This window comes from Silurus aristotelis, assembly GCF_946808225.1.
Source record: "Silurus aristotelis genome assembly, chromosome: 10".
NCBI classification, from domain to species: domain Eukaryota; kingdom Metazoa; phylum Chordata; class Actinopteri; order Siluriformes; family Siluridae; genus Silurus; species Silurus aristotelis.
In genome coordinates this window covers 7,045,139-7,064,289 of record NC_139583.1, presented here as the reverse complement: position 1 = coordinate 7,064,289, position 19,151 = coordinate 7,045,139, and the positions used below count along the sequence as shown (strand labels likewise).

The following is a 19,151-nucleotide window of genomic DNA, read 5'->3' as shown; positions in this document are numbered from 1 at the left end:
ATACACAGCTGCACAGGTGTGCTATATCAGGTTAATTGGCAATTAACAGCATTGATAAGCTTTAAAAGCGGTCTGTGTGCTTTTCTAAACTATATGAAACAATTAACAGAGCTCCAAAAAGCCCAGAGTGGGTGTATGAATTGCAGGTGCAATAGTTTTGCGGAGAGCTTGTGGGCTAAATAAAGAGGGAATGGGAGGCAGGTGACAGATTTCAAACAAAAGGATTAGCTTTATTTTATTTGCCACAGACACGTTTTCTTTAACTTTTCTGCTCTGCATACTCAGCTCGTCTTTTAGCTTGGAACGCTTCTTTAAGCACTTTTAAATGGCCTTTATTTTCTGAAACTATCAATTAATAAACAAAATCTCACTTAGGTGTGGAATCCTTACCACTCATCTTTTTTGGCACCCCATTCACATAATGGCATTTGACCACACCCCCTTTGCATGTCACAAAAATAGTGACAAAAATAGCCACAGAGCTGGATGAAGATTTACCCAGTTTCAGCAGAAGCAAGACATCAGCTTGACACAGTAAAGGATACCATTCAAAAGCTTTGTATGAAACTGCATAACATGGTATAAAGAGCACAAACCCTGGAACAGCACACAATATATATTTATTGTATTCATAACATCTGGATGGATTTTTGTTTGAAAGATATGCCTGGTACCTACAGTTGAGCACAGAAGGAGGTCTAAAATGTATCATGGGCAATATTACAGGAGCAGGTGCACCACCTGGATTTGGTCAAGTGTCATCCATGGCCTTCTTAATCATCTTTATGAGAAGAGGTGGAGCATAGACCTAGCATAGAGACTTGGATATTCACTTCTGTCAAGAACTCAACAAGATTTCCAAAAATGAATGTTTCGCCATTTCTCAGGATTTCTATAATAAACTCCCAGAAAGGATTAAACTGTTCTGGAGGTAAAGGAGTGAAATGATCCACACCTTGTCCCTGTTATTTCGTGTTTTTTTTTCCAGAGCAGCTGTGTGTTCATCAGCATGTGTTCCCTATATAGAAGTACTTGTTTTTCTTCATTTACTCCACTGCAATGAGATTACACCCGAGCTGACCCTCTCTAATGACACATTTATAAACTGATCAATAAGAAAGGAAAACAACATTCAAACATCGATTGAAACTGACAGATAGTGTAGCCTGCTCATTCCTCCTCATAGCTCACGTTCATAACAATAAGGTACCATGTGCTGTGTTAAAATTTGCAGTAAATAATAAAGTACAGATTCATGTAATCACCATTTTGTATATTAAAATATCATTTAAATATTTACCAATATAAATACCAATATACAAATATTTATATATGATTTATACATATGAGTATGTGTGTATATATGTGTGTGTATGTATGTATATAAAACATTCATAAACATTCTAATGGACTTTTAAAAATGTAATAGTGAAATACATGGTTTGGTAAAGTGATATATAGTATACCATACCAGGCTTCGGCTATTTAGCTGTTCTATTCAAAGCATCATTGAAAAGTGGAAAACTCATGCTACAACCAACACCATTGTCAAGATCAAGCCATCGGGTGGCAAACAAGAAGCCTTTCCTGAAAATAAATGCCACACTCATAGAAGACCCTGACTCTTATGCCATCTGGAATAAGCTGCTATGGTCTGACGAGAACAATATTGGCCTGAACTCTAAGTTCTATGTTCGGCAAAAAGCAAAAGCAGCACACCATCCAAAACGCATCATACCTCCTGTGAAGCATGGTGGTGGCAGCATTATGTTGTGGGGTGTTTCTCTTTATCAGGGACTAGGCGATTGGTGATTGGAAATCGATGCTGTCAAGTACAACCAAATTCTTGAGGAAAACCTGCTTCCCTCTGCTAGAAAGCTGAAGATGGGCAAGTCATTCACCTTCTGACACGCCAATGATCCTCAACATACAGACAAAAGAACAACGCAATGGCTTCTTTAGTGGTCAAGTCAGAGCTTGAAGAGAGTCGTTCATAAATGCCTTGCATTTCACTGGAGCTGCTAATGTTGTCTAGCTGGTAAGCATAACGATTTCTGCTGAGGACATTTTCAAGTCGAGTTTATACTTATTTGTGGATCGGTGAAAATGTTTAGGAATGGCACTATTCATAGCGATTATGTTAGAACCCACACAAAAGCAGTATGTAGTACAAGGCATGTGAAAAACACAAGTGTTTCCAGTATGGCAGAGATACTCAAATGACAAGTAACATACAGTACATGATGAATTTCTCATTCTCTCTTTCTCTGTCTTCAGCAACAGTTCAGTATTGGTTTCCGATTTCTGACAGTTAATAACGTAATATAAATGTTACATAATATAAATAACATAACACCATTTAATATTACCGTTCTTTTCTTTTGAGGTGACAGTCTGTTAAAACTGAAAGGAAAAAGGCTGTATTACACGACAATCCTGTTACAGAATCAAGTTTGGAGCAAAAACTGAAGTGAAATAGTATACCTTGACACAGTATTTGCATTCTGACGTATCAAAAACATGCATAATGTGTGTATGTGCGTAATTGTGCGCGTCCCAGAATACACGGCGCCGAAGTGAAACTGATATTGGCGGTGAGTCAAGTCGAGCTTCTTTAGTGTTTTTAGTTAGCAGGATTAAGCTGCTGAGATGTTTCATACATTATTCACAAGCTCTGTTAATGTAATTAAACATTCATTTAGAGTCAAGGGCAGAGAGAAGTAAAGGACTGTCATTCCTTCTCTCACCAGTAGAGGTCACCTACTGTCTGTGTGTCTACGGCACAGTACATAGTGACCGCAGTACACTGTAATAGGACGAGGTAAACTGTGTGATTGTGTTTGACCCACCTTTAATAGAGTACAGATGGAGCCTGAGGGTTCTGTCTATAAGCAGTAATCTTATAAAAAAATAACAGTGCTGGCCAGCATCAGTGACAATACTGCTGCAATCTGAGATTGTCCTGAGTGAATAAGAGAGAGAGAGAGAGAGATTTCCGAATAAATTTAAGGTTTTTAGAGTCAATCATTACTCTGTTAATTCCGCCTGCCAAAATTGCATATTGATTTTCAGAAAGGCCTAACCGGAGTTAGGCAAATCCACATCTACCGTATTTCATCCATGATGGACACACACACACACAAGCACTCACACACAAGCACAACACTCTTTGCACCGTTGCAACGCATTAACACTGGAGGTTAGCAAGTCTAATGAAGCCCCGCTCACTTAAAACTCTGTGATCATTTGTGAGAAAAGAGAGAAAGAGTGTGTGTGTGTGTGTGTGTGTGTGTGTGTGTGTGTGTGTGTGTGTGTGTGTGTGTGTGTGTGTGTGTGTGTGTGTGTGTGAGGGAGGGAGGGAATTAGAGACGGATCAAGCGCTGAAAGATAGAAAGCGCATGGTTTGTGTTTAAGCACTTGCACTCAGACAGGCTCTTCAGGACTTCAGGAGGTGTGAGAGCTCCAGTCATCCTCCTCACTAACCACTACACTTACAGAAAGTAGGACACAAACCCCAGCAGACTCAGGCTTCCTTTAAACATGTCTAGACCGTGTGTGTGTGGATCAGACACTGACAAAGCGTGTAAGAGATTATGAAGTTGTGTGGCCAGGTGTGTGCCCTTTCCTGCCCTCTCACCCCCTTCGAATTCTCACATCCATCCAATACTGCACATAGACAGACAGTGACATTAAAGCAGTGTCATGATAGCTTCATCTTTTTGTCTCTTTCTCTTGTTCTTTTTCTGTTTTTCCTCTCTCTCTGTCTACCTCCCTCCCTCCCTCCCTCCGCCTCTTCCTCACTTCTCTAGGATAGCTGTGCACGCGTGTTGCTGTTCAGAGGAGCGAATAAAGAGATAAAGAACTACAACAGCCAAACTGCCTTCCAGGTGAGAGCACAGGTCCCAGCATTCACACTATCCACTCAGCCATATTTAACCTTACACTTTCTCTTACACGCCGTCGCTTTAACTACAGGCCTGTGAATAGTCCAATCTTCGTGATTAAATCTTATATCTTTTTCTTTTTTGATAATCTAAATGTGGGTCACTGTGATAAGGCAAATGATCTTGCGTCCGTCTAGATTTACAAAGCCTTAAATACAAAACATAAACTGTACAGTGCTTTGAAAAAGAATTCAAATTTTTCTATCACTTTAACTATTTTTTTTTTTCTTCAAATTTGTCACACTTAAATGATTCAGATCATCAAGTAGCATTTGTCAATGTCAAAGTCTGGCTTTAGATCTGATTGAGATGCTGTTGCATGACTTAAAACAGACAATTCATGCTTAAAAACCCTCCAATGTGACTAAATTATAACAATTCTGCAGAGTAGAGTGGGCCAAAATTCCTTCACAGACCAGTTATCACGAATGCTTGTTTGCAGTTATTGCTGCCAAGGGTGGCACAAAACAATGTTATTAGGTTTAGAGGACAACCAGTTATTAGGTTTAGGGGGCATTTACTTTTTTTCATAGGGCCAGGCCAGCTGTCAGGGAACCACCGGCCACAATGATTTTTGTTGCTTTCATATTTCCTCAATTCAAAATTACATCATAACGATCACCAAAAGGGAGCGTATGTTTCATTTAATATTGTATAAATATACATTGATCAGGCATAACATTATGACATTATAACATTATGACTGGCGAAGTAAATAACACTGATTATCTCTTCATCATGGCACCTGTTAGTGGTGGGATACACTGTATTAAGCAGCAAGTGAACATTTTCTCCGCAAATTTGACGTGTTAGAGATTAAGGATTTGAGCAAATTTGACTGATGGCTAAATTCCTGGTCTGCAGTGGTCAGAGTCTAACAAAAGTGGTCCAAGGAAGGAACAGTGTTGAACCGGCGACAGGGTCATGTTCGGCCGAGGCTCAATAATGCACATGGGGAGCGAAGGCTGGTCCGTGTGGTCCGATCCAGCAGCTCCTGTAGCTCAAACTGCTGAAGTAGTTAATGCTGTTAATGCTCGACGGGCCAGGAAAAGGGGGACCCACACAATATTAGGCAGATGATCATAAATTTATGCCTGATCAGTGTATATACAGTATATGGACAAAAGTCTTAGACAATGATCCTGATTAGGATAAAGCACTCATTCCATATAAATGTTTAGATCCTGAAAATATACTTGTTTAAGACATTGAGCAGATGTTCAGCTTTCAAACTGTCAGAATTTGATCACTGAGAGTCTACACTTAAGTAAAAAACTCTCAAGACTATTTTTAAGTATTATTAAGTACCAATTACGGAGGAGTATTATGACAATAGGACAGCTGGGAGTCTGGGTGTGAAGTTGGGAGTGGGTTTAGTGAAAGCTATTTATTTTTTATCTTTTTATAGTCCTTTAAAGTTCAGCAATGCTAATGGTGATATGTACAAAATAAAATTTTCATGCTCATGCAACTGTGTGTCACTGTACGAGGTGTGTTCGGGACGCTCGAACTCTCGCTCCAATTGAAATTGTCAAAGACTTCCATGACTGATCAAAGTGAACTTGATTTCACAAAGGAAGAGAAGGCTAACGTGGCACTTCTGCACCCACAGAGCCATTAGACAGCTGCCAAAGTCTGATGCAGCTCTGTAACGAAGAAAAGCTAATCAGTGTGCGTGTTTAGACAGAACAACAAAGAGAAAGAACACAGAGAGGGGGAGAGGGCAGAGATGGAGGCCAGGAGAAGCAAAGAGAGGGAGATTGCTAATTGTCCCTCTAATTTATGCATCGTTATTTTGACTCCGTTATATCTCCATATCAACCGTAAACTGCAGCTGTGTGTACAGTCAAAATCCCTGACCCTTGTTCCAGCACTCTAATTAACAACAATTTACACAAATGTTGTGTAACACAATGTGAATGCTGCACAACATATTTATAAATGTGAACATGTGTGTGTGTGTGTGTGTGTGTGTGTGTGTGTGTGTGTGTGTGTGTGTGTGTGTGTGTGTGTGTGTGTGTGTGTGTGTGTGTGACTGGATAATCAGTAAAGAGTAACCTTGATTGAAACTTCTCATCCTCTTACTTTAGGTGGCTATTATAGCTGGAAATTTTGACCTGGCAGAAATAATAAAAGTTCACAAAGCATCAGACGTTGGTGAGTGGATGTTTATATTTTTATTTTCCCCTAAACTATTCTGCACGATTTCACACGTAATTAGCAACAAAATAAATCAACCTATTTTTCGATTCTGAGTAAAGAACTAAAAATAGTTACTCTAAATACGATTACAAAAGGACCAGTTGTTGCCATGATGTGAAACAATGTGTACAATTGATTAATTAACATATAATTACAGCCTATTATTTAATGTCCTAATGTCCTTAAAGCTGTTTATGCTCGAAGATATGAACAACATCTTATCTACAAAAGAAATAATTGGATTATAGTGATGTTTTAAAGTAATTGTTTTCTTGAAAATCTGCATAAATATATATGGACAAGCCACAATGCTTCTGGAAGGATGCGTTACATTATTTAGAGTGACTTACATTTATCTCACTTATACAACTGAGCAGCTATCGGGTTCAAGGCCTTGCTCAGGGACCCAAGAGTGGCAGGTTGGTCTGGCTGGGATTTGTGGCAGTGGCCCGAACAACCTTCTGAGCCAAAACTCAATGTTTTTACTAATAAGCTACCACCTCCCTATGTCCTTTGAACAGTTGGCTATCATCTGTATGTTCACAGATACAAAAATAAAGCGTTAATAGACAAGAACTGGACACCTACTTGCCAACATTGATATATTTTAGGGTTTGCTGTGTCTTGAACAGGGAGCCATGTATCTGTGCAGGACACAATGATATCTCAAGACTTTCAGGCCATTCTGGAGCGAAGCTTGTTTGGGATAAGTCATCCTTCAAACCGAAAACAACAAGAACAGTTTGCTCATGAAAAATAGGCCAAACTACCTGTGGGTTCAGAACATTTACTGGGAACAACATTTATATTTATAGCATGTGGCTGATGCACTTATCCACCAAGTATTTAAAATCTCCATCAATGAATACATTGTGATACTTGTTTATTAAGACAGAGACTAAGAATGCCATCAGTCTAAAGCTCTGTTGGAAAAAACAGATAGTTAGAAAGCAAGTTTATTTATTTATTTATTTTTTAAATAAAGAAATTGCTTGTTTGTAGTGATTGCCTTTAAAGGTTGTGCAACAAAATATTAGGCACAGATTCCCATTCATTTCCACGATTCCATTTTCTTTCTTTTTTTTAAAGATTTTGTTGAATCAAAAGCAAAGGCTGATTTTTACTAAACATGCAATAAACAATGGGCGGCAATTACTTTTGCCAATTCAAGATATTTCAGCGGAAATTTCTTTTTTGAACAAATACCAACAAATTTGTCTATATCTGTATATAATCTTTTTGTTTGGGTTTTTTCCCAGCACTGGAGGAATACAGCAAAAAGTCACTCTAATGATTTAGATAAACCTTATAAAATAAACCTCTTCTTAAAGCGTTCTGCTCTTATGGATGGATTATCCCTGGGATAGTATTTGCATGTTTACTCTAAATTTGCACAGAACAGTTTTAAGAAAGATGGTACTGTGTAAGAAAGATGGCCAATGGTACTAGTGCATTCTTTTAAAACTCATCCAACAAGATCCCCAGTGACCTGTGTCACTTTTCCAACAATCTGGTGTGATCATTGCTTACCATGTTGCCAAGATTGCTTTAAAAATGAGTGGCATCTCCAAAAGTATATAATGTACAAAATTCAAGTCATGTGAAAATTAAAAAGGATACACTCTTTGAATTCTATGGTTTTATGAATCAGGGCATAAAAAAAAAACATCTGGTCTTTATCAGGTATTAAAATTAGGTAAATACAAACTATTTATTTTGCAAAAACAAATACAAAATGGATAAGCCATGTATGAATTTATAAGAAGTTTGCTGGTCTGGAAAATTCATGCTCAGTTCAGTTCACAATTTTTTATTTCTATAGTGCTTTTAACAATGTCTCAAAAAAGATTAACAGAGATAAAAGGGTTATAAATGTATAAGTTTGGTGCCTATAAGTTGATCAATATAAGTAAATAAGTTCATCCCTAACAAGTGAGCCAGTGGTGACAGTGGAAAGGAAAATTTACTGATATGGCATAAAGAAGAAACCTAAAGAGGAACCAGACTCTAAAGGGAACCCCCTCCATATCTGGGTGGCACCGAGTGTCCATTTATTACAGCTGTATCATTGTTGAAGTGTACTGTTCAGTGATGGGCGCTTAAATGCGGAACTGTTCATGCAAATTTAGGTCCTAAACCATTGAGTATTTATATTAATTACAGTCATGCACGTGTGAACACATTGCCAAGGAGGAAAGATAATCCGCAATCAACTTAGAGAAGCGATTGTTGTTTCCAATCAGTTTGGGAAGGTTTTTAAGCCTGTTTCCAAACAAGTCCATAATTCTACAGTGAAGATTATTTACAAGTGGAAAACATTTAAGGTAGTTGCCAATTTTCCCAAGAGAGGACGTCCCAGCAAATTCACACCAAAATCAGAGAGATTAAAGAGCATGGCCGGAGTTCTTAGGTTTCCGACGTTGCATCAAAACAAACCACAAGACTTTAGGAGCAACATCCTTTGGACAGATGGGACTAAAGTGTAGATGTTTGGCCATAGTGCAAATAGTGCCATGTTTTGCAAAAAAAACAATCACAGAACATCAGCACAAACACCTCATACCAACTGTAAAGCACGGTGGTTGAGGGGTGATGATTTTGGCCATCTGTCTGAAAGCTAAAGCTTGGTCAAATTCGGGTAATGCAACAGGACAATGATCCCAAGAAGACCAGCAGATCTGTAACAGAATGACTGAGAACAGAATCTAGCAACAGCCTAGTCAAAGTCCACATCCAAACTCTAAAATACTGTGGCAGGACCTTAAGAGAGTTATCCTCAAACAAATACTTGCAAATCTCAATGAATTGTTTCAGCAATGCTATAAAGAAGAGTGAGCAAGAACTCATACAGCAACAAGGTAAGAGACTGATAAAATTGTACAGAAAATCTGGGGCCTGATAAGGACCAGGTTTATTTTTAATTATGATGGATAAAACTATAGTTCGGAATTCCTGAACGGCATTATAATATTTAGTCCTGTCTTGTTTTCTCGAATTTTCTCGTGATCTCGACATAACAAAAGTATGCAGTTCTAATTCAATTATAGATTGCTTACATTCTATTAAAAGTTTCAACCTACAGTGAAACGTGTCGCCGATCAAAATTGGGACGTCACGTTAATCCAATATTCTGTATTATAACTGATCAAGGATGAGTGGCTCTCTGCAATCTATACTACAGTCTATCACAGAGAAATAGTTTTTAAAAAAGCACATTTTTAATCTTTCTTTGTTTTATTTAGAATAATGCTGGCCTTTATAAACCATCAAGTGACTGACATGTTGTTTAGATTCTCCAGCCAGAAGAGCCATTATGGATATTGTGAATGAATGTAGGAAGGACAGTTGAGATAAAAGGATCTAAGAACGATTAAAAGGGGAGGATTATTAATGACCAGTACATTTGTTTGAGAACCAAACTAAAGAAATATAAAGGAGTGATAAAGGAGTAAAGCAGGGTATGACCGTAATTGGTAAATTACTTGAAAAACAAATTGGTTTATTGATGCATGAGGATTATAAGTGCTTATAAGTACTTTCAATCTTCTGTGCATTTGACCATGAAGTAACAGAGGTTAAGGTGCATTTATGTTTAACAATAAGTGTCTGTTTAGACTCACCACCATGGTTTGCCATGCCAAGGCACGAGAATCTTTCATTTCTTATTTCCTTTGCGGCACCTCTTCCTATTTATGTTAGGGTGATTATTAATGACTGACTTTGGAACTACATGTGTGCTGCAGGGGTTTTGTTCGGTGTAACGTAGGCTGAAACACTGAAGGAAACAGCATGTTCAAAAAGTCAGTGACATTGGATTACAATTTTTCTGGAAAGAAGCCAAAATGATTTGTAGCCTCAAACTAGAGGGAGTATTTGACCACTCTGCACCCTGACTCTCAGAGTCAGTGAGTTTAGAAACAAGCACAGCTCTCAGATGACCAGGATGCACATGATGAATTTCAGCTCTCTTTCCTGACTGGAATAGATGCTCACAACACATTCATAATATATATAGATATATAGGTAGTTTTTACAGGTGAGATGTTATTTTTATTATTTATTATTTATAGTATTTTAGAAAATTAAGTGCACCCCTCACATGTCAACAACCATTTTAGTATATATTATTGAGGGACAATACTATAGAAATTTTATATATTTTAGTCAATGTGCATGTTAAATGATTCCCTCAATGAACTGCTGCTTCCCAGTACCAGCAGCACTTACGTAGCCCCAGACCAAGATGCTACCACCACCAAGCTTCACTCTAGTCAAGACACAATTTTTTTGGTGCTCCTCACCAGGGAATCTCCACACATGCTGGACACCATCTGAGCCAAACAAGTTTCATCTGACCACAGAATATGGTTCCAGTTATTCATGCTCTTGGACAGGTTGCCTTAGCAAACTGTTTGCAGGCTTTATTGTAAGCCATCTTCAGAAGAGGCTGTCTTCAGGGTCAATGGCCATGCAAACCGACTTGCTGCAGTGTGTGGTGTATGGTCTGAGCACTGACAAGCGAACCTTCTGCTTTTGCAACCTCTGAAGCAATGCTGGCAGCACTCATGCGTCTGTTTTTTGAAGCAGCTTCTGCACCTGATGTACAGCACACGGACTTAACTTCTTTGATGGACCCTTGCGAGGTCTGTTCCGAGTGAAACCCTACTTGGAAAACCTCTGTATGACCCTGAACACTGTACTGTAACTCAGGGTGTTATCGATCTTCTATAGCCTCAGCCATCTATGTGGATAGCAACAATTTTAATTTTTAAGTCCTCACAGAGTTCATGAGGTGCCATGTTGAATATCCAGTGGTCAGTATGAGAGAATTGTTCTCAAAGCACAACATTTTAACCGCTCTAATACAAGATACACAAATTTGTATAGTCCTGACAATAGCAGATAAAACATGAACTTTGCATGTTTACACAACATACAGCTTTTATCACTTACGGTGACCTGCAAATGATCTGCAGATGAACCTCTTACATGCTTTCTGCTGTCTTGCAGTTGTGTGCTCCATTTGCTGATCCATTCTGATTGAAATGTGTGCTTCTTCCTCAAGTGCCTTTCAGGGAAACGCCTTCCTACACCAACCGCCGGCGTGTAACAGTAGGAGGTGGCACTCTGACCTCATCACGCTCCCTGCTTCGTTCCGCCTCTGACAACAACCTGAACGGGGCCGAGACGAGTACTGCCCACTCTCCTGTGCCCTCCCTGCGCAGCCTGCCCCCTCTGGCACCCCCTGGAGGGGAGACAGCGGCCGATGGTAGCCTCCAAAGCACCGGCAGCTCCCGCTCCTCCCACTCGCGCTCGCCTTCTCTGCACCGCGTCAGCGAGGAACCCGAACCACACGTCTTGCGCAGACACCCCACATACACACACGGGCGTGGCCGCCTCAGGTGAGCAAAGTATTTACAGTGGTTGACTACATTACCATGCAAGAGTATGCATTTTATTTATTTTATTAAAATTGCTTTTGCATTTTCATTAAAAAGTTATTAGACGAATATAAATGGTAATAAATGTATATATATATATATATATATATATATATATATATATATATATATATATATATATATATATATATAAATTATAAAATCCACAATTCTCCCTTGTGCCTGAATTTGCATGCTGAAACATTATTGGCTCGTATATTTTATGACACAATGACACAAAATTATGACACAATACACATTTATAATAATATAAAATACAAATAAATTATGACACAAAAAAGCAGATTTTTAAGGTAGAATCAGACCCTGTTCCAAATTATCCTTTTAATATGAATAAGCAGAAAGAACAACCTTCAGAGATCTGATGGACATTTAAAAGTCCCCAAATTCTTTATCAAAGTTTGGGGTCGTGTTCTTTACGTTAATAGATTTATCCAGAACCCAAGCGTTACAGTATGATGTGTGTATTGCTTCCTGTTTGTTATTGTATTCTAATACACATTGAGATGACACATCCCTGAACTGCGAGGCGCTGTGGGATAGACTCTTGAGTGAGCCATGTGTTATAGTGCATTATTGGATTTTTGCGGCAATATTGTCCTCGGTCTCATGTTCGTATTTATTGCAGGAGGATTACAGCTAGGGAGACTGATGTGATTTCAGAGACGCGGGTATTGCGATTCATAAAGCATTTGTTTGTTCAGCATGGGAGGAATGAAACGCTTTAATTTGAAGCCCAATCTCTTTATACTACATTGTGTGTAAACAAGAAGTGCATTGAATTGTTAGTGTTAGCATAGCAGTGACACTTTTTTTTTTTTTTTTTGACACTTTGACACAACTAACTATTGTTTAGCTTTTAATTGTTGCTATTTCAAGGAGCATTTTAACAGCCTCGCTTTTTTCTCGCCATCTCACCCTTGAACACCAACGATGAGGTCCTGAGGGGTGTGTTCGCTGTGTTCTGTCCTACTTGTCCATCTGTCAGTGTGTACCAATACACTGTCCCCTCAGAATCATCACCACTGGCACTTGGTATCTAATCACACATGGGTGTGTAGCTTTGTTTGTGTGCCTGTGTGTTAATAAATGTCATGCAATTGCGTCCGCCCATGGGGGGGGGTGAGTCTATTTGCAACGATATCATATCATCTTCCTTTCTCTCTCTCTCTCTTTTTCTCTCTCTTTCTCTCTCTCTCTCTCTCTCTCTCTCTCTCTCTCTCTCTCTCTCTCTCTCTCTCTCTCTCTCTGTCTCTGGTTATGTGCCTTGTGTCTTGCTGTGTCCACCTGTCTCTCCCCAAGGTAAGTGTGGGGGACCAGGGGAGTGTGTAATTAATAGCATCCTCAGTCCCGCCCACTCACTTCCTGCCTGGGGTCAGGTGCGAGGCTATGGCCGTCTTTTTTTTCTTTTTCTCAAAGGTGCAAATGAAAGGTACATTTTGTAATTGTATTATCGAACAATTTCAAAAATACTTCTTTTTCATAAATGTAAAGCTTCTAGATACAGTTTTCCTGACCCAGAATAATCCACTCTGTCTGAAATGGCAGATAATTCACAGGTGATCTCCGTGTAGAGCAGCACAAGTAGCTAATAGAGGTTCTGTTCGTCCGCCTCTGTTCTTCCTTCTTTCTTGTACCATATCTATCACACTCTTACTCTCAGTTCTAGCTTAGTTCTGTTAAATGCTGGTTTGTGTAGTGCTACATTCGGCATGTAATACTTCGTTTGTTCTTTTTTTTTTTTATCCCTGTTTTTCAATCTCATACTTTCTCTGGGCCCAATTTAAAGGATGCACTCGCAGTGTTCGAACTCACCCATCGTAAATAACAGCTGCATTCATCTCCCGATTTACATATTTGCAAGCCAGCTGCTTTGATTTGAAATAAACTCACAACTGCCTGTGGGTCAGTGGGAAACAATAATAAACCCAAATGAATTATCGGCATGTGGTGTTGTGCTAATGCTGCAGGTGAATATTTCAAGCAAATCATTTTAGTGTATTGATAAATTCTGCTGTAATTAGTTAAGCATTCGGAGATTGACTGCAAAATTAAATAGGAGCAAGGCTAGCGAGCTTGATTTTGAATGTTAGCAGGAAAATATATCAGGAAAAATGGCAGACGTTTTGCAGCGACCTAAACAGTGCTATATGAAATTTTACAGATTTTCAAATAAGTGAGTGTACCTGCAGATACATGTGTAAAGAAAGAGTGGCTTGAAGAATAAAGAGACGGAAAAATTATTACTTGAGAAATAATGACCAATTTGCTGCATTCTCCTTGTTATTTCCGGTTATATCTGTGACTTCAGAGGCTTCAGAGGACAACTCCATCTCTCCTCATCATCCACTGAAAACTAAAAGACATGCAAGTCACATGAAGGCCTTTCTTCATTTTCTGCTGTTTCATTACACCACCAATTTATGAACTGTTCAGAAAGAGAGAGGGGGGAATGGAGTGATTTATCGACAAAGAAAAGGAAATCCATTTTGTTTGTGCAGCCCAGGTAAATGAGGTGTCAGTCTGAAAGAGCAGCCGTTCAGTCTGGAACCTTCGGTGATGGATTCTACCCTCAGGATATCACTGAGACGCAGGTCACTCCCTCGCCTCAATCAGCAGACACACGCAGGAAGCGGCACAGAGGACGAACGAGGCAGGACAACACTGTTTTTTTTCTGTCGGCGCAGAGAGACCGAGGGGCTGCATAGTAGGTCAATATGATCTTAACCCTCCTCAATCCCATCTCGTGCTTACACGTTTTTCACGCTGGGGTTTAAACAGTGGGGAGTAGGAAATGCGGAATGGTGTAAAAGCATTTTTACAGCGTTCTTTCGATGAATTCTTTTAAATAATTCTCTTTGTCGTTGCAGAATTCGAGGTGAACAGAAGGGGGAGGTAAAGTGGGAGTGGTTTTTATGATAATAGCAAATCTACACATTTGCTAGAAGGTTGGATTAACCCAAATACACACACAAACACACAGAGAGTCGAATGTGAGACCTTACAGAAACACTGTGCACTCAATTAGCCCATGTTAGGAGGAGTAGAGAGTGAAAGACACAGAGAGACAGACAGTGAGACAGGAGGAGCAGAACAAATGGAGTGAATATCATCATCATTCCATCACAGTCAGCAGCAAATGGATTTTGGGGCTCTTATATTTAAAGAACCTTTACTCAAGGCGCTTTGCTTTTCCAGCTCTTTCTATTACTCACTTGTCAAGTCAAGTGGCTTTTATTGGATTTCCTCTATAAGTTACACACTGGGATGAAAAGCACCTTTCTTCAGGACCACGGTGGAGATGATACAGTGCACGATACTACATAAAGAGCAAATGCATGTGTGAATGCAAAGTATCTTTGTTTTCTAGAATTAGCAGATAGACCAGGGTTTAAGCACGTCACTGGTCTCTAGTATTCTCAATGGCAAGGAAAACTGTTCAAGAAACAAATGAGTATTCACTATGCCTTCATAGTTGCTCCTGTATCCATGTATCCAGATATATTCATCATATCTATGTTGTACAGGCATCTGGTTTATTCCTCTTTCAGAAAAATGATATTGGTTTTTCCAGTGCTTGGGCTCAAATACAATCAAGCACATACAGTACACCGATCAGGTGTTACATTAAGAACAGCTGCCCAATATTGTGTTGGTCCCCCTTTTTCTGCTAAAACAGTTCTGACCCGTTGAGTATTAACATCATCAACTTCTTCAGCAATTTGAGCTACAGTAGCTCGTCTGCTGGTTCGGACCACACAGACCTGCTTTCGCTCCCCATGTACATCAATGAGCCTCGGCTGCCCATGAGCCTGTCGCCGGTTCAGAATTTTGATAGATTCTGACCTATGAAGACCAGGAACATCCCAAAAGAGCTGCAGTTTTGGATATGCTCTGACCCAGTCGTCTAGACGTCACAATTCGTCCCTCATCAAACTCGCTCAAATGAAGTCAAGTCAAGAAGACTGACATTTTTTCACATTAACTTTAAGGACAAAATGTTCACTTGCTGCCTAATAAATCCCACCCACTAACAGGTGCCATAATGAAGAGATAATCAGTGTTATTCCCTTCACCTGTCGTAATGTAATAATGCCTGATACAGTTCTGCACGTTAATCCAGTTTATTTATGTAGAGCTACTCAAAAAAAATTATCTAGGAGAAAAAAAAAGCGGAACAAATTGAATAGTCACAAAAGAAGTTCGGGGATGAGCCGAGGTGTACCAGAGCACCTGTGTATACTGTAACTGTAGGAGAAAACAAAGACTGCAAAAAAAAAAACAATCACTGAAACAAAAGCTCTGTTGACCCTAAAGAGTTCTTCTGGAGATTAGTGCATCTGAGGGCTTTAGCAGGAGAGCTGCTTCTCTCTCACATGGATCAGCAGTGCATCCGTCTGTGTTTTCCAGCAGCTGTGACAAAGGAGAGAAACTTCTGACTCATTGTTGACAATCGAGCATGCCAAATTCAAGACTTTCGTCTGTTTTGGTTTTTTTTCCGTTTTTTTTCACCAGTTTCTAAAGCATAACCTTTGATCCAGAGGACAGAGATACTATTCAGGCAGGATGTAGGATACAAATCGTGTTAAGGTAGGACCTCTTGTTCTACTATTCTTGTCTCTTTTTCTTTTGAGTAGGTGCTGTTCCCAGTTTTGAGTTTTTCACCTACATGTGTCTGATAGAGAGAAAGACAGCAAGACTGGGCTGGAGGATAGATGAGGGACTGTGGGGGATGAACAGAGATTTGGGAGCTCATCCACTTGTAGCTGGAGTGCTGTTGTAGTAGAGAAATGTGCCAAGGCTCTGAAGATGAACGAAAGCAAGCACAAGTTCCTTCGGTCCCATTATTAATATTTATACTGCGATAAACAGTCGTATTCTGGGATCTTCATGCTTTTAATCCAGTGTTCCATATTTAACAATCATATGCTAAGTTCATGTCCATGTCTTTTTTATAGATAGTTTGATCAGCATCCGGGTGCAAAGCGAACCTCAGTCAGATGATGTTTAGGTTTTCCTGACCTCTTCTTGATTCGGAAACAGCTTTTACTCAAGGACTGGAGAGAATGCTGTATGTAGAGTTTAATCAATATGTATTAATCCCTGGTGCTTTTACCCTCTTGGTGCAGGTATAAACTCTGTAACCTCACTCATGTGCTGCCCAAGCTCCAATAACGCTTACTGTACAAGCACCAAATAAACCTAATTGGTTTATTACATTCACATTTTCATTCATTCTCCACACAGGAAGTGAATCAAAGCCTTTTGAAGACCAAAATATGTATAAAAAAACCACGAAAGTATGGATTTCTCTCTGATTTACACTGAGCCAGGAAAAAATGAGAAAGTGCCCTCAGGATTAGGTATTGTGAAGCATATTATAGTAAGTAAGACTTGATTTAGTTTAGATACACTTATGATTAAAAAAAAAAGAAAGGAAGACAGAAAAAAGGAAAGGGTGCTGGTTCTTAAGCAACTGGGCCTGAGTTCATGTTTATCTACTTATAACAAAAAAAAAAAAGGAGTGTACGTGGACTGATGTGTGTGGAATGGGACGTTACTGCAGAGCTGGGTGATGATTTTCAGTGCTGTTTATTATGGACTGACACTTCACACTGATCGATATGGAATCAGAGCGAACCGTGACAACAGGAGCCCTCCCTCAGAGTCATCCTTTTCTCCCTCTTTCTCTCTCTCTTTCTATTTCTCTCTTTCTCTTCCCTCTTCCCTTCCAGTGTCTTCATTCCCTCTCTATCATTATGTCTTAACAGCCCATTTTTCTGTTCCCTGCCCTATCTCATATCTCTTCTCCTTTCTTACTCATCCTCTTATGTTTGTCTTGCGTTTCCTCTCATTCTCTTGCCTCCCGCGCTGTCTTTTCTTTTGCAGTTCGTCTGCTCTATGCATCCCTGCAGTAATTGGAAAGTCGTCACTAAGCTCGACATCCCGTCTGGAGTAAGGGCAGTGAGAGGGAGGGAGGTGGGACATAAAGTCTGTGTGTTTTGATGGATTTTGCTGGTAAAGGAAAACGCGGGGAAAAAAATCTGTAGGGATGTAGGAGAAAGAGCAAAAAAAAGAGAATGAGAAAGAAATAAGAGCAGGCATCACAGCTGCACATTGTATTAGGAAACCAGGGGGTAAAGGAACAGGCTATTGTTGCATTAATAGGCATAGCTTGTGAGATGACGTACAGGTTATACTCTCTGTGTTACAGTAAGTGGAGGAAAAGAGGTGTGTGTGTGAGTGTGTGTGCATGATGAATGGGCAAGTGGGGCGGCGCTGAGATGTATGAGACAGACGTAAAGCAGCGGCTACTCAGCCTGCAGCTGCATTAACATTCCGAACCTGTCTCTCGACAAGAACGAGGGATGGATGAAGAGAGAGAGGGTAAGCAGCTAGCAAGCTGGCGAAGGAAAGATAGAAGGAGAGAAAGATGGAGAGAAATTGAAGGAGGGGGAGGGCAGGAAGTCTGAGAGGATAGAAATTGAGAGAGAGAGAGAGAGAGAGAGAGAGAGAGAGAGAGAGAGAGAGAGAGAGAGAGAGAGAGAGAGAGGAGGGGCGTGTGTTGATTACGGCAGTGGGAACTGTGTGTGTGTGTGTGTGTGTGTGTGTGTGTGTGTGTGTGTGTGTGTGTGTGTGTGTGTGTGTGTGTGTGTGTAAGTGTTTGTGTGTATGTTTGCATGGCTGGCAGTTTGGGGTGGGGGGTACATCGCACTCCCAACGCTAATCAATCCAGACCCCCCAGCACCGACACGTTGTCATCTCTGATGCTTGGCGTGCGGGTTAGAATGTGCAGAGAGGGAGTGTGTGTGCGGGAGTGTGTGAGCCCAGGCACGGCGAGAGAGCGCAGCCGCGTCAGCGTGAGCGCGTGTGTGTGCGCGCAAGTGAGAGCTGTGGGGAGCGGACATGCCCAGCTCGCCCGAGCTCTCGGCGCGCCGCACGACAGGCAGCCGCTTACGGGCGTGAGGGAGGAGAGGGAGGAGAGGAAGAGGAGGAGGAGGAAAAGAAGAAGGGAGGAGGAGGTGGAGGAGGAGGAGGAGGAGGAAAAGAGCGGGAGATCAGCGAGCTTCTTTCGCATGACGGCCTGGCCGGTCCAGGACTATTGAGAAGAGGACCTGCACACACCGAGCGTGTGTGTGCACACGCACCTGTTTATGTGTGTGTGTAGCCACACACACCCGCTCGTACTTCACGGGACCATGTCAGTGACCACCGCGTTTGGCTACCAGCTGCCTGGCATCACCACGGTAACCTATGTTTTTGTTTACAGCCCTGGGACGGTGCAGCGGGATGTCAGCCCTCCACCCGCCGGGCCCTCGCACACACTCGCCGGCGCCCGGGGGCCCAAACGGAAACTCTACAGCGCCGTACCCGGGCGCACCTTCATCGTGGTCAAGCCCTACACACCCCAGGGCGAGGGAGAGATCCAGCTAAACCGTGGAGAAAGGGTCAAAGGTTAGTGCTGCCCCCTTCCCTCATGGGACACCTGTGAGAAAGTCATTTCTGTGGTTTATGACAGGATGAAATATGGAGTGTTTGGAGT

The 19,151-nt window shown here is 40.7% G+C and overlaps 1 protein-coding gene across 9 annotated transcripts in view; it reads left to right on the top strand.

Annotated features, from left to right (window-relative positions):
• Positions 1–19,151, top strand: part of shank3a (SH3 and multiple ankyrin repeat domains 3a) — a 272,211-nt gene that overhangs the window by 172,971 nt on the left and 80,089 nt on the right. For all 9 annotated transcript variants that reach the window (XR_014535302.1, XR_014535303.1, XR_014535304.1 and 6 more), the window contains 4 exons: positions 3,810–3,887; positions 6,035–6,101; positions 11,212–11,548; positions 18,879–19,063. Coding sequence is in view for 6 of the 9 variants with exons in the window: in XM_083551732.1 (XP_083407858.1) it covers positions 3,810–3,887; positions 6,035–6,101; positions 11,212–11,548; positions 18,879–19,063 (667 nt within the window). In the remaining 3 variants the exon portion in view is untranslated. The remainder of the gene's footprint in view (positions 1–3,809; positions 3,888–6,034; positions 6,102–11,211; positions 11,549–18,878; positions 19,064–19,151) is intronic.